Raw genomic sequence first — 15,545 nt, 5'->3', positions numbered from 1 at the left:
TGTTGCAGCAAACAGACCAAGACGGCTCCGCCCACCTGCTACAGATGTTACCCAACTGTTGCAGCAGGGGGCGCCTGAGTCCCTGTGTCTGTGATGATGAACAGAGAGAAACTAATGATGTTTCTGATCTTTATAATGTTTATAATGTTAGAATGTTTATAATATTCATCTCAATCAGCTGGTATGATGTAAACAATGAAGCTAAAGATTCAGCAGCACTGAGATCAGTGGCTCACAGACACACAAAGCATGTTTGACTTTCTGCATGAATAAACACAACATGATGATTGTTCTACTGAGATGAGGAGAGATGAGGTAGTCAAACAATTCTCCCCTCCTCATTAAGTCGAAAACTGAAAATATGAACATCATGGTCTCATGAATCAGTCAGCTGCTGCACCATCATCTTCTCTGCTATGATCTCCATGACCTGCCTGGCCGGCTCCTCCTGGCCGGCTCTTGGCCAGATTCTCTTGGGCGCCTCCTGGCCGGCGCCTCCTGGCCGGCGCCTCCTGGCCGGCTCTTGGCCGGATCCTGGCCGGCTCCTCCTGGCTGGCTACTGGCCGGTTCCTGTTCCTGGCTGGTTCCAGGATCATGATATTCTATTAAATCGATTAGAAACTTGAGTTGGTGTTTCCGGTGTCGTACTCAGCTGGATTAAATCTTTCCTGTGTGACAGAATCTTTTGTGTTTCTACAGGCATCTTTAGATCCAAACTGAATGAAATTACCTCTGGAGTTCCCCAAGGCTCCATCCTGGTGCTCCTTCTTTTTAATATCTATCTGCTTCCATTACTTCAAATTATACAAAATAATAACTATGCTGACGACACACAACTGTACATTAGTTTTACAGTCAGGTTCAAATCCTCACAACATGTATTGACCAGATTAATGTTTGGATGAGACATAACTTTCTCATAAAAACAAAACTGAAATATTAGTGTTTGGACCAAAAGAGCACAGATTAAAAATAATCAGCCACCTTCAATCTGTTGGATTGAAAAGCTCTTAAGTTCAGATCATGGATCCTGATCTGAACTTCAATAACCAAATATATCATAAAAACATCAAACTACCATCTAAACAATATAAAATATAAAATCAGACGACTCATGTAATTTCATCTGAGAAATTAGTTCATGCTTTCATTTTTACTGCATTTTTACTGGATTATCATAAAAAGCAATCAGAGCTCCAGCTCCTCCAGAATGCTGCTGCAAGAGTCCTGACTAAAACAAAAAGAGATCAGCACATCAGTCCAGTTCTCAGATCTCTGCAATGGCTGCCTGTTGCTCAAAGAACTAAATTTAAAATTAATAGTTTATAAAGCCAGACTACTTTTCTGATCTTCTACAACCATATAAACCACTGAGACCTTTAAGATCATCAGAATCAAACATATTAACTATTTATAGAGTCAGAACTAAAAACTATTCCAACACTTTAGAATAAACTTCCTGCTCATTGTCAGACTGACCCTGAGTTTATTTAAAACAAGGTTAAAAACCTTCTTATTTACAGTGGCCTATTCTTACATTTTTAATACTTTGTCTATTTTTAATCTGCTTGATCTTTTATTATTTACTATCTTCTTGTTTTATATTGTTTTTAACTCTTGTAGAAACACTTTGAATTGTCTTTATGCTATATAAATCAAGTTTTCTTATTGACTTCCTGTGGACGGCAGCAGCTACAGCAGCAGAGAACTGAACCTCCATCATCCTGGAGTTTGATGGTAAAACTAGAAACATGGAGAGAAAAATTAATTTATAGTAAATAAATCAAACCACAGATTATATTAAAGTTATTATTGGGAACAGAAGGTGGACCATCTTGAATCCAGAGGTTCTGCTGTTGGTTCTGGTTCTGAACTGAATGAATAACAATAAACTGATAGAAATAATTGATCATTTATTAACTGAAACAGTCGATCCAGTTACATAAAAACCATCAGATTAAAGTTTCATGTTTTTATGAATGAAAAGATTTAAACTTTCAAAATAGTTTATATTAAATTTACATCAATAAAGAAAATGATTAAAGTGAAAAAACAGTTTGAAAATGAACATAAATCAGATAAACCATCAACCAATCAGCTTAACCAATCAGCTTCAGCCAATCAGCTCCAACCAGCCAATCAGCTTCAGCCAATCAGCTTTAACCAATCAGCTTCAGCCAATCAGCATCAGCCAATCAGCTGCACTCGTTCCCTTTGATCAGGAAGAAAGTTCCCACAGCGACTCCCAGCAGGCCGATGGTCAGACCGACTCCACAGAAGATGGCCGGACCGGAACCGGACTGAGGATTGTCCATCTCCACATCTGGAGACACAAGAAACATCTGGATGTTTAGATCAATCAGGATCAATCAGGTTCATCAATACATTAAAGGTTCCTGTTGATGCTGGTGGTCTAGTCAAAGTCTCCTCACCCCAGGTTGTGGTCTTTGGTTCTTTCAGGGCCAGATGTTCCACTGAACAGCTGTAAATGTCTCCCAGCTGAGGGACAAAGTGCAGCCTGGAGATCTGGGTGAAGGTCGAGTCTTTACTGGGAAAAGGAACATTGATGCTGGTTCCTTCAGTCACTTTGTCTCCATTTCTGGTCCAGGAGACGTTGACCGGAGGCGGATAGAAACCAGAGACGTGACAGATCAGGATGTTCTTCTCTCCCAGCTCCACATCGTCTCTGGGGTAAATAACCAGACCAGAGGGGCATCTGGGGAGAAACCAGGCAGAAAGCAGGAGAGAAAGCAGGGGAGAAACCAGGGGTTAACTGGAGGAACAAGACCAGATGGAGGAACTGGATCAGAACCTCCCTCTGATCAGAGATCAGATCTATAATGTCAGAGAAGAAGAACTGATTATCTGCTGGAATATAAATCAATAATAGAGGAATGAACTGGTCCAAGGTTAACCCAGTGGTTCTGGTCCAGTTGGCAGCAGAACCAGCAGAACCACCTGAAAGTCCATATTTTGTTACTTTAAGCTGAATTACCTGGTTAAATGTTTCTAGAAGTTTCTCACTTTAATCTAAATCTGTTTCTCCTGCTGAACTGATTCACTATTGGCTGATGACACGGCTGCTGCTTTCTGATTGGTCGGGGGGCGGGGCTAACCTGTTATATTTCTCTCTTCCATCACTGAGGAAAAGAGTTATGAGTTATAATAATACTGCATTCTACTTCTAGTCCAGATTAGACTAGAATTTAATCTGGACTACCCAGAGTCTAATCCAAACTGGACTCTGGATTACAGCCCAGTTTGACTTTAATCTGTTTGTCTAGACAGTCTGATTCTTGGAAAATATTAATGTTAATTTTAATTCCAAAATGAACTAAAAAGTGAATTCTGGTCGTCTAACATCGTTGGTCTCGGTCCAGTTGAAGTGAGAATAAAAACCACAGCAGCTGGAAATGAATCAAATGTTTTTAGTTCCCTGTTAAATTGGTTCCTATGGAAACATGACTGAACAGTTTCCATAGGAACCAACAGAACCGGGTCAGAACCGGGTCCAATCAGCTCTGATGGTCGACTGACAGCATTTATATGATTTGGTTCTGTAAAATTCAGTTGATTTAAAGAAGAATATATTTAAACTCAATATGTCGCAGAATCAGGTAAAATATGTTAAATCATTTAATTTGATAAGAAAATAAATTTGTAGGTTTTTAGCAACAATAATTCCTTTAAAAACCACAATATTAAGAAATAATAAGTATTTATAATAAATAATAAATAGATCAGTAACCAAAACTCCCTCAAAAATAATAATTCTGGGTCAGATTTAAATCTCTCAGATTATGTTGACAAAAAAACAACTAAATAATTAAATGTCCAAAATTTCCTTTTCTTGTTTAAAGTCCCTTTTTCTCACAAAACAAAACAAAAAGTCCTGGAAGTATTTCTCTGTTTTAATCCAAATGAAAAATTATAATTTTTTTACTAGTTTGAAACTTTTGATCAAATTTACTCTGCATTGATGAGATGATCAATGTTTGGTTTTTCTGTTTTCTTTGCTCACCAGTTTTATTTATTTTATTTATTCATTTCAGTCTAAAACCAGTTTGATGCACAAAACCAGTTTAACCAGTGAAATATCAGAAACTGCTGCATGAATCAATTTGATACATTTAATGTTTAATTTATGCAGAACAAAACAAACATTTTGGTGGTTATGTTACATTATGATGTTATAATAATTATTATCATCTTTACTGGGAGCAGTTATTGTTTATTAATTATGTAAAGATGAAACTTTAAATTCCTGTTTTATTTCTAATTATCCTCTTCGACTGGATATTTTATTATTTATTATCATTTTCTTTTATTATTTAATGAATTAGATTAATCAAATGAAAACAGAGATATTAATATTAATTATTTCACATGAAATAAAATGTTTAATTGAACTGAAATATATAAAATCAGATTTTATTTTATCTGCTGTCACATATTAATAAAGCTCTGCATGTTATTAATGATTAAGAAACAGTTAATAGTTATAATATTAGACAAATATAAACTGTAATAAACTGGAGCAAATTTAATTATCATCACATCTCAGATTTTAAACATGATTCCTCATAAACTGGATTTAATTTATTAAACTATTTTAATTTATTAATAATAAACAGTTAATTAATAAATAATCATCTGATCAAAGATGAAAATAAATCAGTTTAAATGATTTTTGATCTTTACCGTTTTCATCTGGAATGTCCTTCATACCAATACGATCATTCTTCAGGTTTGATCTGCAGACCTGTTGATTCGCCACAGCTGATTCATAACCTCCTGGGTAGCTCACATGACCAACAAAAGGAGGTTGAGGTTCGACTCCTTGTTTCTTCTTGAAGTCAGCGAACCACATCTCTTCTCCATCCAGAGCGAACAGCTTCTCTCCATCAGAGTCTGAACATCCATCGATAGCAATGTCCTCATGAAGAACTAGAGACACAGAGACACTGATCAACAACCAGAACCAGAACCTGCACAACCCACTGGGTCCATCAGAACCAGGTCAGAACCAGTCTGGACCCATCAGAACCGGGTCAGAACCAGTGTAACTCACCATCAGCAGAGACCCAGAGGACCCCGCAGAGGAAGAGGAGCAGCTTCATCTTCATCATGTGTGAGACTCAGAGACTCTGAGAGAAACTGAAGCTGCTGCTGGAACCAAACGCTGGCAGCAGCCAATCAGAGGGCAGCAGGGCTCTGATGTCATCAGTAGCCAGGTAGAGGAAGGCTGGAGCTGAGAGCTGCTGGAGAGACCAGGAACTGGTTCTGGAGGAAACCAGTAGAACCAGCAGAACCAACTGATGGTTCTGTATTAATAAACTTTGATTATTTATGAATTATTAAATGTATTAGATCCAGTTCTGATCTGGTTCTGACCCGGTTTTGAACAGAATCAGGTTGTTCTGTCAGTAGATCCAGTTGTTCTTGTAAATTACTTTTTATTTAGTTTCTCTCTGTAGAACCAGAACCGGTCCATTGGACCAGCAGAGACCTGGTGCTGGAACAGAAACAGAACCAGAACCAGAACAGATCCAGTGTCTCTGATCTCTGGTCTCCAGCTTGAGTCTCTTCTACCTGGCAACCAGTGAGTCAGAGGTCATGTGACTCTGTTCTGGTTTTTACAGCAGTTCCCATCAGAACCAGTTAGTTCCTCTGACTGGGAGACACAGAGAGACAGAGAGACACAGAAAGACACAGAGAGACACAGAGAGACACAGAGAGACATAGACATGGTCCATCACTGCTCTGCTGGCTGCTGGTCATCATCACCGTCCACTCTGCAGGTATGATCAATAACTGATAATCACTGTTATCATGATCAATACTCTGGTAGCAACTGATAATCACTGATCAATAAGTTATTATATGGATCAATAGTCAGGATTTAAACTGCTTCAGTCTGTAGAGCAATAAGGATCAATAATGTAATACTAATCAATACTGATCAATACTTTAACTGCTTATCAATCTGTAAATCAGGCTGGATCAATAATCTGATCTCTGATCAATACTATAGCTAATATGTGGATCAATAATCTCCTATTAATCAGTTCTGCTGGAGAATCAATGATCCATAACTGATAAACTGATCAATATTCTGATTAATTATTGATCATTAATATACTAATCAATACATCAATCAATTCAAACGTATTGATTGGTAATCAATGTGAAGTTGATGAAATGAACATATCAGCTACGATCAATAACTGATAGTAAATCAATACTGAGGTTCTGTTCTAGTTCCAGATGGATTCAGAGAAATTGTTGTGACTCGTTGCATCTTTAACTCCACTGATCTGAATGACATCGAGTTCATCAGATCCTACATTTACAACAAGAAGGAATGGGCCCGGTTTGACAGCAACCTGGAGAAATATGTTGGATACACGGAGTTTGGAGTGAAGAACGCAGAACGATTCAACAAAGATCCTTCAATTATAGGATCAAGGAAAGCTCAGAAGGAAGCCTACTGCCTACACAACATTGGTAACGACTACCGGAACGCTCTGGATAAATCAGGTGAGTTGATTGATCATTTCCTCATTGATCCTCTGATCAGTTCTGACTGATGATCAATAAACTGGATCAATCAGTCATCACTTATTGATTAAACATTCAACTCTGATGTCATCAAATGATCAATATTTATCTATCATGGATCTGATCAGCTGATCTATAAGTTATTGCTAAATTATTTACTATTAGAGTTAATCAATATGAAACATTTTACAGTAATAAATTCATCAATATTAAATATATAGAAACATTTTATTTCTATCTGGAAAAAAACAAAAAAAAGAAAATAATTTTCTGTTAATTGATCATAAATATAAAATTTATTAAAGAAATTAAATATAGAAGTTTCGTCTAATTATAGATGAACCAATCTATAACATCCAGATCTATCTGGATTATTATTGATCTGTGATTATCTACAATAATAACTTTAGTTAATCTGGTTTGTTTATGATTATTGAATAATTATAACTATATAAACCTGATATAATCTGTTTGGATCAATAACCTGAATAAACTTTCATTTCCTCCAGTTCTGGTTAAACTGGTTTCATCATCAATAATCAATGATCATATTGATATAATCATAGAAATAATTCCTGTTACATTCAGACATCATGTATGGATTTCTATCCATCCATTCATCCTCTGACCTTTGACCCCAGTGGGGTCAGTACGTTCTACCTCTCAGCAAAGTTCTGGGTGAGAGGCAGGTCACCTGGACAGGTCACCAGTCTGTCACATGTATAGATTTCAATTAATAATAAATCAATAACCTGTTATTGATCTCCCAGTCCCTCCCACCGTCAAGCTTCACTCCAGGTCGCCCTGGTGGCCACCATCCCTCCATGCTGGTCTGCAGAGTTTATGATTCTATCCTAAAACCATCAAAGTTCGTTGGCTGAGAGACGGACAGGAAGTGACATCAGACGTCACGACCACTGACGAGATGGAGGACGGAGACTGGTACTACCAGGTCCACTCTACTCTGGAGTACACGCCCAGGTGGGTCACAACCAGAACCAGAACCAGTAGAATCAGAACCAGTAGAACCATTAAAACCGCTGGGACCATTAGAACCAGAAACACTAGAACCAGAACCACTGGTACTACCAGGTCCACTCTACTCTGGAGTACACACCCAGGTGGGTCAGAACCAGAACCAGTGACAACACTGGGATCATTAAAAGCAGAACCACTAAAAACACTACAACCAGAACCAGAACCTCTGAAGTCTGACCCGGTTCAAGTGTGATCCAGTTTCCTGCTGGTTCTGACCCGGTTCTGTTGGTTCTGACCCGGTTTTGTTGGTGTCTCTCTCTTCAGGTCTGGAGAGCAGATCTCCTGCAGGGTGGAACATGTCAGCCTGAAGGAACCTCTGATCACCAACTGGGGTAAGAAGGACTGGAGCACCTGGAGGAGACAGAGGAGAGACACCTGGAGGAGACAGCTGCTGTCTCACCTGTCTCTACCTGTCTCACCTGTCCCCCTCCTGTCCTAACATGTCCTCGTGTCTCCATGTCCCTCCAGACCCGTCCATGCCGGAGTCAGAGAGGAACAAACTGGCCATCGGAGCTTCAGGACTGATCCTGGGTCTGATTCTGTCTCTGGCTGGATTCATCTACTACAAGAGGAAGGTCAAAGGTCAGAACCTGATCCAGAACCAGAACTGGTTTAGAACCAGACCAGTTCAGGTGTATTTAGAGATGATTTAAAACCAGCTGCTCTCATTTACTGAAAGAGGAAGGTCAAAGGTCAGAATCAGTTTAAAGCCAGTTTAGACAGGCCCATTATAGAACCAGAACACATTTAGGCCCGGTCCAAATCCTCTCTGTCCCTTGTTCATGTTGGAGGTTAAAGGTCACAGTGTGACCTTTAACCTCTGTTCATCCATCTTGGATCCTGTTTCCTCCCTTAAGCATTTTTAGACTTCAGAGAACTGCATTACCCACAATGCATTGCTGCATGTGATGTTTTTTGAGTTAAGTTTATGTTGTTTAGTTTTTTCCATCCAAAATTAAAAGAAAATATTAAGACATTAATATTAAAAACATTTGATTTGATAAACTGATCAGAAAAAGAATAAAAATAATCACAAATTGAGGAAAATAAAACAAAATGTCAGAAATGCAAAACAAATTTCAAAACTTAAATTAAGATATTAACATATTATAAAGACTGGGATTTTATAATTTTACTTAAACACTTTCTAAAAGTAAATGATTTCACTTTAAAACCAAAGGATTAAATATCATAATTTAATTCATCCTGTTAGAATAAATTATATTAAAACTTAAATATAGAATAAATTTATTACACAACATCCACTTTTAAAAACTTTCTAAAACTTCAATAAGTTTTTAATAAAGTCGCAATTGAAAAAATGTTTATTGTCACAAAATGTGTCACAAAAACACAGAAAATTATATTAATTTAGCAGAAAGTCATTACAGGGAAAACTTTATATAGAATTATGAAATTAATTTGTTTTTTGTTGGACTGGAATAGAAAGATGTTTGGTTTTATTATCATGATTTTAAACAAATATTTTCTTCTCAAACTGGAGCAGAAAATGATAAATTTATTGTAATATTTTTGGTTCATAAAGTCAAAACATTCATAGTTTATTTTAGTTTTATGTCGTTGTTAGTCAAATAAATTGATAAACTGATTATTAGAACATTTTAATGTTTAATATCTTGGAAATATGGAAAGATTCAGAGCGATCTGTCTCACAAAAATAGAATAAATTTTTAAAAGGTATAGAAATAATTTTGTTTCTCTATTAAACATGATTATATTGAATTTTCTGTATTTAATAAATCATAATTATCAGCAAAAACTGAGGAAAACAGAAAAATCTTTAAAATGAAATGTTTAGTTTTCAGTTTTTATCAGCAGGATGGATCAACAGGAACCAGTCGGCCATCTTGGATGTGACCTCTGACCCCTGATGAGACTTTGACTGAGCCGCTCTTCACAGGCCGCTGAGTTTTGGACTAGAACAGAACCTGAACAGAACCAGCAGAGAACTGGTTTAAATCCAGTTCAGATCCAGTACCTGGTTCTGACCCGGTCCATTGTTTCTCTTCCAGGTCGTATTCTGGTACCGTCCAGCTGAGCCCGGATGGAGGTTCTGGTTCCGGTTCTTCCTGCTTCCTGCTGAACTGGACCATCTGATCCAGAACCAGAACCAGAGGAGGTTCCAGTTCTCCATGTGGCCCGGTTCTGTGGGTCGGTTCTGGTTCTGGTGGCCCGGCTGCTTCTCTTCATCTTCCTCTAATCATCTTCATCAATAATCAGATTTTAATCTTTGAAATAAAATCAATAAACCATCAGAACCTCTACTGTCTTTATGAACTGGATCAGAACCAGCAGGCCCGGTTCTGATCCAGTGAAACCTGCAGTAACACTTTATACCTGATGGTGGCGCTGTGAGCGACCCAGACTGGATGAAAAACTGGTTCTGATGGTTGAGGAGGATCCAGTGGATCAGAACCAGAACCTCTCAGGTCCGGTTGGATCCTGTGAAGAAGAACCAGAGTTCAGACAGAACCGGGTTCTGAAGGTGGATCTGCCCCCTGCTGGCTGAACCTGCAGCATCAACTGATGACCCGGTTCTGACCCGGTTCTGTTCTCAGAGACCCGACCCGGTTCCATCAAGGGCTGAATCAGAACCAATGAACCAGTGAGTTAGATTCACCTGGTTCCTCTGAGATTCTCATCATGGAGGTTCTGTTCCGACCCGGTTCTGTTCTGCAGCCTTTTGGACCCGATCATGTTAATCAGCTGTGATATATAATTACCTTGTTGCTATGGTTACTCACCATAACAACCGTATCCATGTGAAGCTAAACTATAAATATTTAAAGAACAATTCAGAGAAAATAAAGTTTTAATGAACAGAGAAAATCCAACATGTCGCCTCAGACGGCCTAGTCAAAGACCTGCAGCCTGACAGACCTGATGATATTCAGCCACTGGACCAAGAGCAGTTGGTCACCTGTCCAGGTTTCTGTTTGACTGAGATCTGATATTAAACATCCAGGCGAACTGGTTCAGCAGGTGAACAGGTTCAGCAGGTGAACTGGTTCAGCAGGTGAACAGGTTCAGCAGGTGAACTGGTTCAGTAGGTGAACTGGTTCAGTAGGTGAACAGGTTCAGTAGGTGAACAGGTTCAGCAGGTGAACTGGTTCAGTAGGTGAACAGGTTCAGTGAACAGGTTCAGCGGGTGAACAGGGGTGAACAGGTTCAGCAGGTGAACAGGTTCAGCAGGTGAACTGGTTCAGCAGGTGAACAGGTTCAGCAGGTGAACAGGTTCAACAGGTGAACAGGTTCAGCAGGTGAACAGGTTCAGCAGGTGAACTGGTTCAGCGGGTGAACTGGTTCAGCGGGTGAACTGGTTCAGCGGGTGAACAGGTTCAGGGTGAACAGGTTCAGTGGGTGAACAGGTTCAGCGGGTGAACAGGTTCAGCGGGTGAACAGGTTCAGCAGGTGAACAGGTTCAGCGGGTGAACAGGTTCAGCGGGTGAACAGGTTCAGCCGGTGAACTGGTTCAGGTGAACAGGTTCAGCAGGTGAACAGGTTCAGCAGGTGAACAGGTTCAGCGGGTGAACAGGTTCAGCGGGTGAACTGGTTCAGCAGGTGAACAGGTTCAACAGGTGAACAGGTTCAGCAGGTGAACAGGTTCAGCAGGTGAACAGGAAGTCTGATGTCCATTCCCTCCAGGTGAGTCCGGATCGGATCAGGGTTCTGACTCGGTTCTTCATGAATCCTCCAGCAGCTCCAGGTGAGACAGGTGAGCTGCAGGGGGCGGAGCCTCCTGGTCAGGAAGTCTCTGTCTCCTCGGCTGAAGCGTCTCACCTCTGATGGAGACAGAACCGGATCAGAACCGGGTCGGTCCTCTGGACTGGGTCCAGCAGGTTCTGCTGAGCGTTCCTACCTGCTGATCTCTGATTGGTCGGCTTCCTGCAGGTGAGGGTCATCTGCTGCCCGATGACATCACCGCTGCAGAGGGACAGCAGGAAGTGCAGCAGGACGTCCTCAGTGTCTCCGTCTGTCCTCTGGAAGAGACGCACCAATCAGATCAGAGACTCACCCGACAGCCAATCAGAGAGCAGGCAGCTACTGACCAGGCTCCGCCCCCCAGGGAACACCTGGACGTGACCTCTGACCCTGACCGCCCTCTGGAGCCCCGCCCACTGGGAGCCAATCCCAGCACAGCCTGGACCAGTTGCCCCGACAACCAGACATGAGCTTCAGCCGACCCGTCATCGACCACCAACCTGGAGTCAGAACCAGAACCACGGGTCAGAACCAGAACCAGGACCACGGGTCAGAACCAGAACCAGGACCGGAACCACGGGTCAGAACCAGAACCAGGACCAGAACCGGAACCACGGGGTCAGAACCAGAACCAGAACCAGGACCAGAACCGGAACCACGGGTCAGAACCAGGACCGGAACCGGAACCAGGACCTGAACCATGGGTCAGAACCAGAACCAGAACCAGGACTGGAACTGGAACCACCGGTCAGATGGTTCTGTACTGAGTTCTAACTGGAACCAGAACCAGAATCTCTGGGTCAGAACCAGAACCAGGGGTCAGATGGTGCCGGGTTCTACCAGCATTATAGCCAGAACCAGGAGATTGGGTCGGTACCAGCTGGTTCTCAGGTTCTCACCTGGCTGAGGCCCGGAAAGCGGCTGATCCACACTGAGAGCTGCAGACCTGAGGAAGAGGAGGAGGAGGAAGAGGTTAGTGGTACCACAGCAGGCCAGGGGGCGACAGAGACCAGCTGGTGAACCAGGAGCCAATCAGAGAGCAGGAGTCAAAGTTCACCAGGTCAACATGAGGCTGAGAGCAGAACCAGAACCAGAACCAGAACCCTGATCAGGAAACTGATGATGAAGATATTGATGATGATTGATTAGTAAATCAATAATCCATGAATCAGCTGGAGGATCAGCATTCAGCTTCTATCTACCACAGATCTAGAACAAACTGCAGAAAAACTGATGAAACACTGAGATCCTAAAGCTGGAAATCCTAATCCTGCTGCGTAGAAACATAATAAATTAAAAATTAATCATATTCATGTTTGATTAAACTAAATGTTCAACTGGCTGGAGATTTATTGAAAACTTGATCATTTTATGATTTTATGTTGAAAAGAGAAACTAATAAACTGAAGCTTGTAATATTAATGTTGGCCATAAAAGCTCAAATCCTCCAGATTCATCCAGAGATTATTTATTAATGTTCTCTATCAATAGATCAAATCGTCTCCAGTTTGAGTTCTGAACTGGTTCAGCGTCTGATTCCAGTTTGTTTCTCTGCCTCCATCAATACAAGACGACGGTCTAGTTAAATCATCAAATGATCTTTTTTAATGTATTCTCCATCTCCACCCAACTGGTACCAACCTGACAAAGAATCAAGCGCTCCATCAGCAGCTTCATTTATAAAGTTAATTGATCTTAATGATCAGTTTTAAGAACCTCAAAGATCATGATAGAAATTATTCAGTTTATTTCATTCAAATTGTTTTCAGAAAACAAAAATGGATTTATTGTTTGATCTTTTTATGTGTTTGGAAACAAATTAATTAGACTGTTTGGAGTTTATTTAATTATCTACTAGTAAATTATTAAATCATTAATTGAGAATCTAGTTAAACTTAAAATGAACTTATTGTGATCTGTAATTAATATTTCTCCTATTTATTGGTGGATTTTCAACCTGATGACGTGAACAATGTTTGTTCATAAACTGCTGATGAGATTCAACTAAAGACAAGAAAAAGAAGAAATAAATAAAACGAGATGATCTTGTCTCTTTGAAGGAATCAGGTTTTGGGCAAAAGCTGAATTTAGGTTTAATGTGACAGAAAAACAGAACAAAGATCCTCAGTGTCAGAACATCCTGACTGAGGAGATTCAGGATGATATCAGATTATAATATCAGGCTGTAATCTGATCAATGTTACAGTAGTGAGGGAGTCATTGGTTCATTTGGGTTTTTCTATAATACATTTATAGTTTTTAACCTGAAATTCATATTATATCTACACATCAGAAGCACGCCACGCGCTTGGAGCCCTCAGTCCTCGGTGCAGATGTCGCCGGTTCAACTCCTGGTCCCGGCGACCTTTGCCACATGTCTTCTGTTTGCCCTCTTTCCTCTCTGCCTACTGTGGAAAATATGAGCCACTAGCGCCGGAAAAACTCTTCAGAGAAAAAAAAGAAATCTACACATCTGATTCTCATTTATAGAAAAATTCCTTCAGTCTAAAAGATCCTGGTTATTAAAGAGCCTCAGATTATTATTATCAGTGAGAATAAATTAATGTATTATATATTAATGTCTTCATGTATTCTCACTGATAGTGTTTCTGTTCCTCTTTTATTATTCCAACTTCTGTACATTTTACTCCATTCTACTGTACAACCCACATATGGAGGCTTTAGTCCTTGATGCAGCGGTCGCAGGTTCAATTCCTGGTTTTGGATTAGGCCTGTCACGATAACAGATTTTGCTGGGCGATAAATTGTCTCAAAAATTATTGCGATAAACGATAATATTGTTTGAAGACCTTTTTACATTGATTTAATGGAAATTACTTAATAATACATGTGATTTCCTGCCAAAGATGATACACTTACTTTCAAAAGACACTTGACACTGGGACTGATACACAAAATAAATAAAACAACCAAAACTAAAATAGATTCTCAGTCTCCATTAACAATAAATGTACTTGAATAAAAACTAAACAACATGAAGCCAAAGTGGAAATAAATACTGCATTCAACCAAAAGAGTGCAGATTATGAAGTCTGTATAGTTTATTGGCCTTCAGTAATAATTAGATTTAAATAGAGAAGAATCCGACTGAATGATGCAATAGTTCAAACTACAGGATTTTCTACCCAGAACGACAATCTGAGAACGTTCTTCGTTCTGAGATTGTCCCTTGTGTGTTACAGTAGATAGTTGTGTGTTACAGTAGATCGTTGTGTGTTACGGTAGATAGTTGTGTGTTACAGTAGATCGTGTGTTTTGGTAGATCGTTGTGTGTTATGGTAGATCGTTGTGTGTTACAGTAGATCGTTGTGTGTTATGGTAGATCGTTGTGTGTTACGGTAGATCGTTGTGTGTTACAGTAGATCGTTGTGTGTTACAGTAGATCGTTGTGTGTTACAGTAGATCGTTGTGTGTTACGGTAGATCGTTGCTCCGATCTAAATCAAGGATTTATCCAGACTGGGAGAGTGACGCAGCCTGTTGAATGTGACCGGTAGCCAATCAGAAAGCGCGGATTCTCCTCCTGCTTTCTGAGGGGAAACACGGAGGGAATCCCGAACAGCTGACACGATGCAACCCGAAGTCCAGCAGACATCGGAAACAACATGAATGTTTATTCAACAATTAGTGCAAAGAAAATGTAAATAACTAGGGGAAGAGTTTTTCCTTCCTCACAGACATGAACCAGGAAGGAAAAACATTATTTTGTACCAAAGTATCTTAACCTGCTGGAAAAAGAAGAAACTCATAAACTCTGATCATATTTTCAGATTCACCCTCATTATTATGTCTAAGCAAAGTTACCAGAAAACCTGGTAACTTTTCAGCTGTTCTTCGTTAAGGTGACATAAATAGGTTATAATGATTTTCATTCAGTCAGACTGACACTAGCCGCATGCATTGCAGGTAGATTATAGTAAGGAATTGATTAATGTCTGGTTTCAAAGTTAGTGAACTGGACTTATTATGTTGTGTCCATTGTTGGACACAACACGGTTCGATCGAACCGTTATAGCGAGGATTTCTGTCGGCTAATGTGTTTTGATAAAGGGCGACAATCGGCGACATTAGATGGTGCAGCGCGCTGGCATTACACTAAGAAATAAGGAAGGGAGGGTCAGTGGAGTTGAGCCTTTTTTCATTCAGTGTCATCAACAGTAAGAGAAAAAGGCAGGAAGAAACGAGATAGACGATAATTAAAAT

At 40.0% G+C, this 15,545-nt stretch overlaps 3 protein-coding genes across 3 annotated transcripts in view; 1 reads left to right on the top strand and 2 right to left on the bottom strand.

Annotated features, from left to right (window-relative positions):
- Window positions 1-2,165: 2,165 nt before the first annotated feature.
- LOC129355260 (RLA class II histocompatibility antigen, DP alpha-1 chain-like) lies at window positions 2,166-5,129 on the bottom strand. The gene is made up of 4 exons (XM_055024784.1): window positions 5,072-5,129; window positions 4,691-4,947; window positions 2,433-2,712; window positions 2,166-2,323 (listed from the first exon to the last, which is right to left on the bottom strand). Exons 1-4 carry the CDS (start codon window positions 5,127-5,129, stop codon window positions 2,196-2,198), a joined length of 723 nt encoding a protein of 240 aa, XP_054880759.1. The 3' UTR covers window positions 2,166-2,195.
- A 590-nt stretch (window positions 5,130-5,719) lies between these two features.
- LOC129355259 (HLA class II histocompatibility antigen, DQ beta 1 chain-like) lies at window positions 5,720-9,878 on the top strand (the record flags this gene model as incomplete). The annotated part of the gene is given in 8 exon segments (XM_055024783.1): window positions 5,720-5,801; window positions 6,262-6,540; window positions 7,332-7,365; window positions 7,367-7,407; window positions 7,410-7,542; window positions 7,864-7,931; window positions 8,068-8,181; window positions 9,633-9,878. Coding segments are annotated over 8 exon segments (777 nt in total), but the record flags the coding sequence as incomplete, so codon positions are not given.
- Window positions 9,879-11,302: 1,424 nt separating this feature from the next.
- LOC129355256 (CST complex subunit CTC1-like) overlaps window positions 11,303-15,545 on the bottom strand; it is a 78,088-nt gene continuing 73,845 nt past the window's right edge. Inside the window, 6 exon segments of the mRNA XM_055024779.1 lie at window positions 11,303-11,331; window positions 11,334-11,402; window positions 11,480-11,600; window positions 11,670-11,746; window positions 11,749-11,822; window positions 12,222-12,268. Of these exon segments, the coding sequence (XP_054880754.1) occupies window positions 11,303-11,331; window positions 11,334-11,402; window positions 11,480-11,600; window positions 11,670-11,746; window positions 11,749-11,822; window positions 12,222-12,268 (417 nt within the window).

Source organism: Poeciliopsis prolifica, unplaced genomic scaffold (genome assembly GCF_027474105.1).
Source record: "Poeciliopsis prolifica strain line A6 unplaced genomic scaffold, Auburn_PproV2 SCAFFOLD128, whole genome shotgun sequence".
Taxonomy (NCBI): Eukaryota; Metazoa; Chordata; class Actinopteri; order Cyprinodontiformes; family Poeciliidae; genus Poeciliopsis; species Poeciliopsis prolifica.
This window is presented reverse-complemented; position numbering and strand designations above follow the sequence as displayed.

Bases quoted from the DNA above. Each gene is read 5' to 3' on its own strand.
- LOC129355260 (XM_055024784.1), bottom strand. From the start codon at position 5,129: ATGATGAAGATGAAGCTGCTCCTCTTCCTCTGCGGGGTCCTCTGGGTC. The intron at 2,713-4,690 runs AAATCATTTAAA...CTCCCCAGATGC, and splicing joins ATGAAAACGGTAAAGATCAA to CCCTCTGGTCTGGTTATTTA. The intron at 2,324-2,432 runs GTGAGGAGACTT...TTGTGTCTCCAG, and splicing joins ACCAAAGACCACAACCTGGG to ATGTGGAGATGGACAATCCT.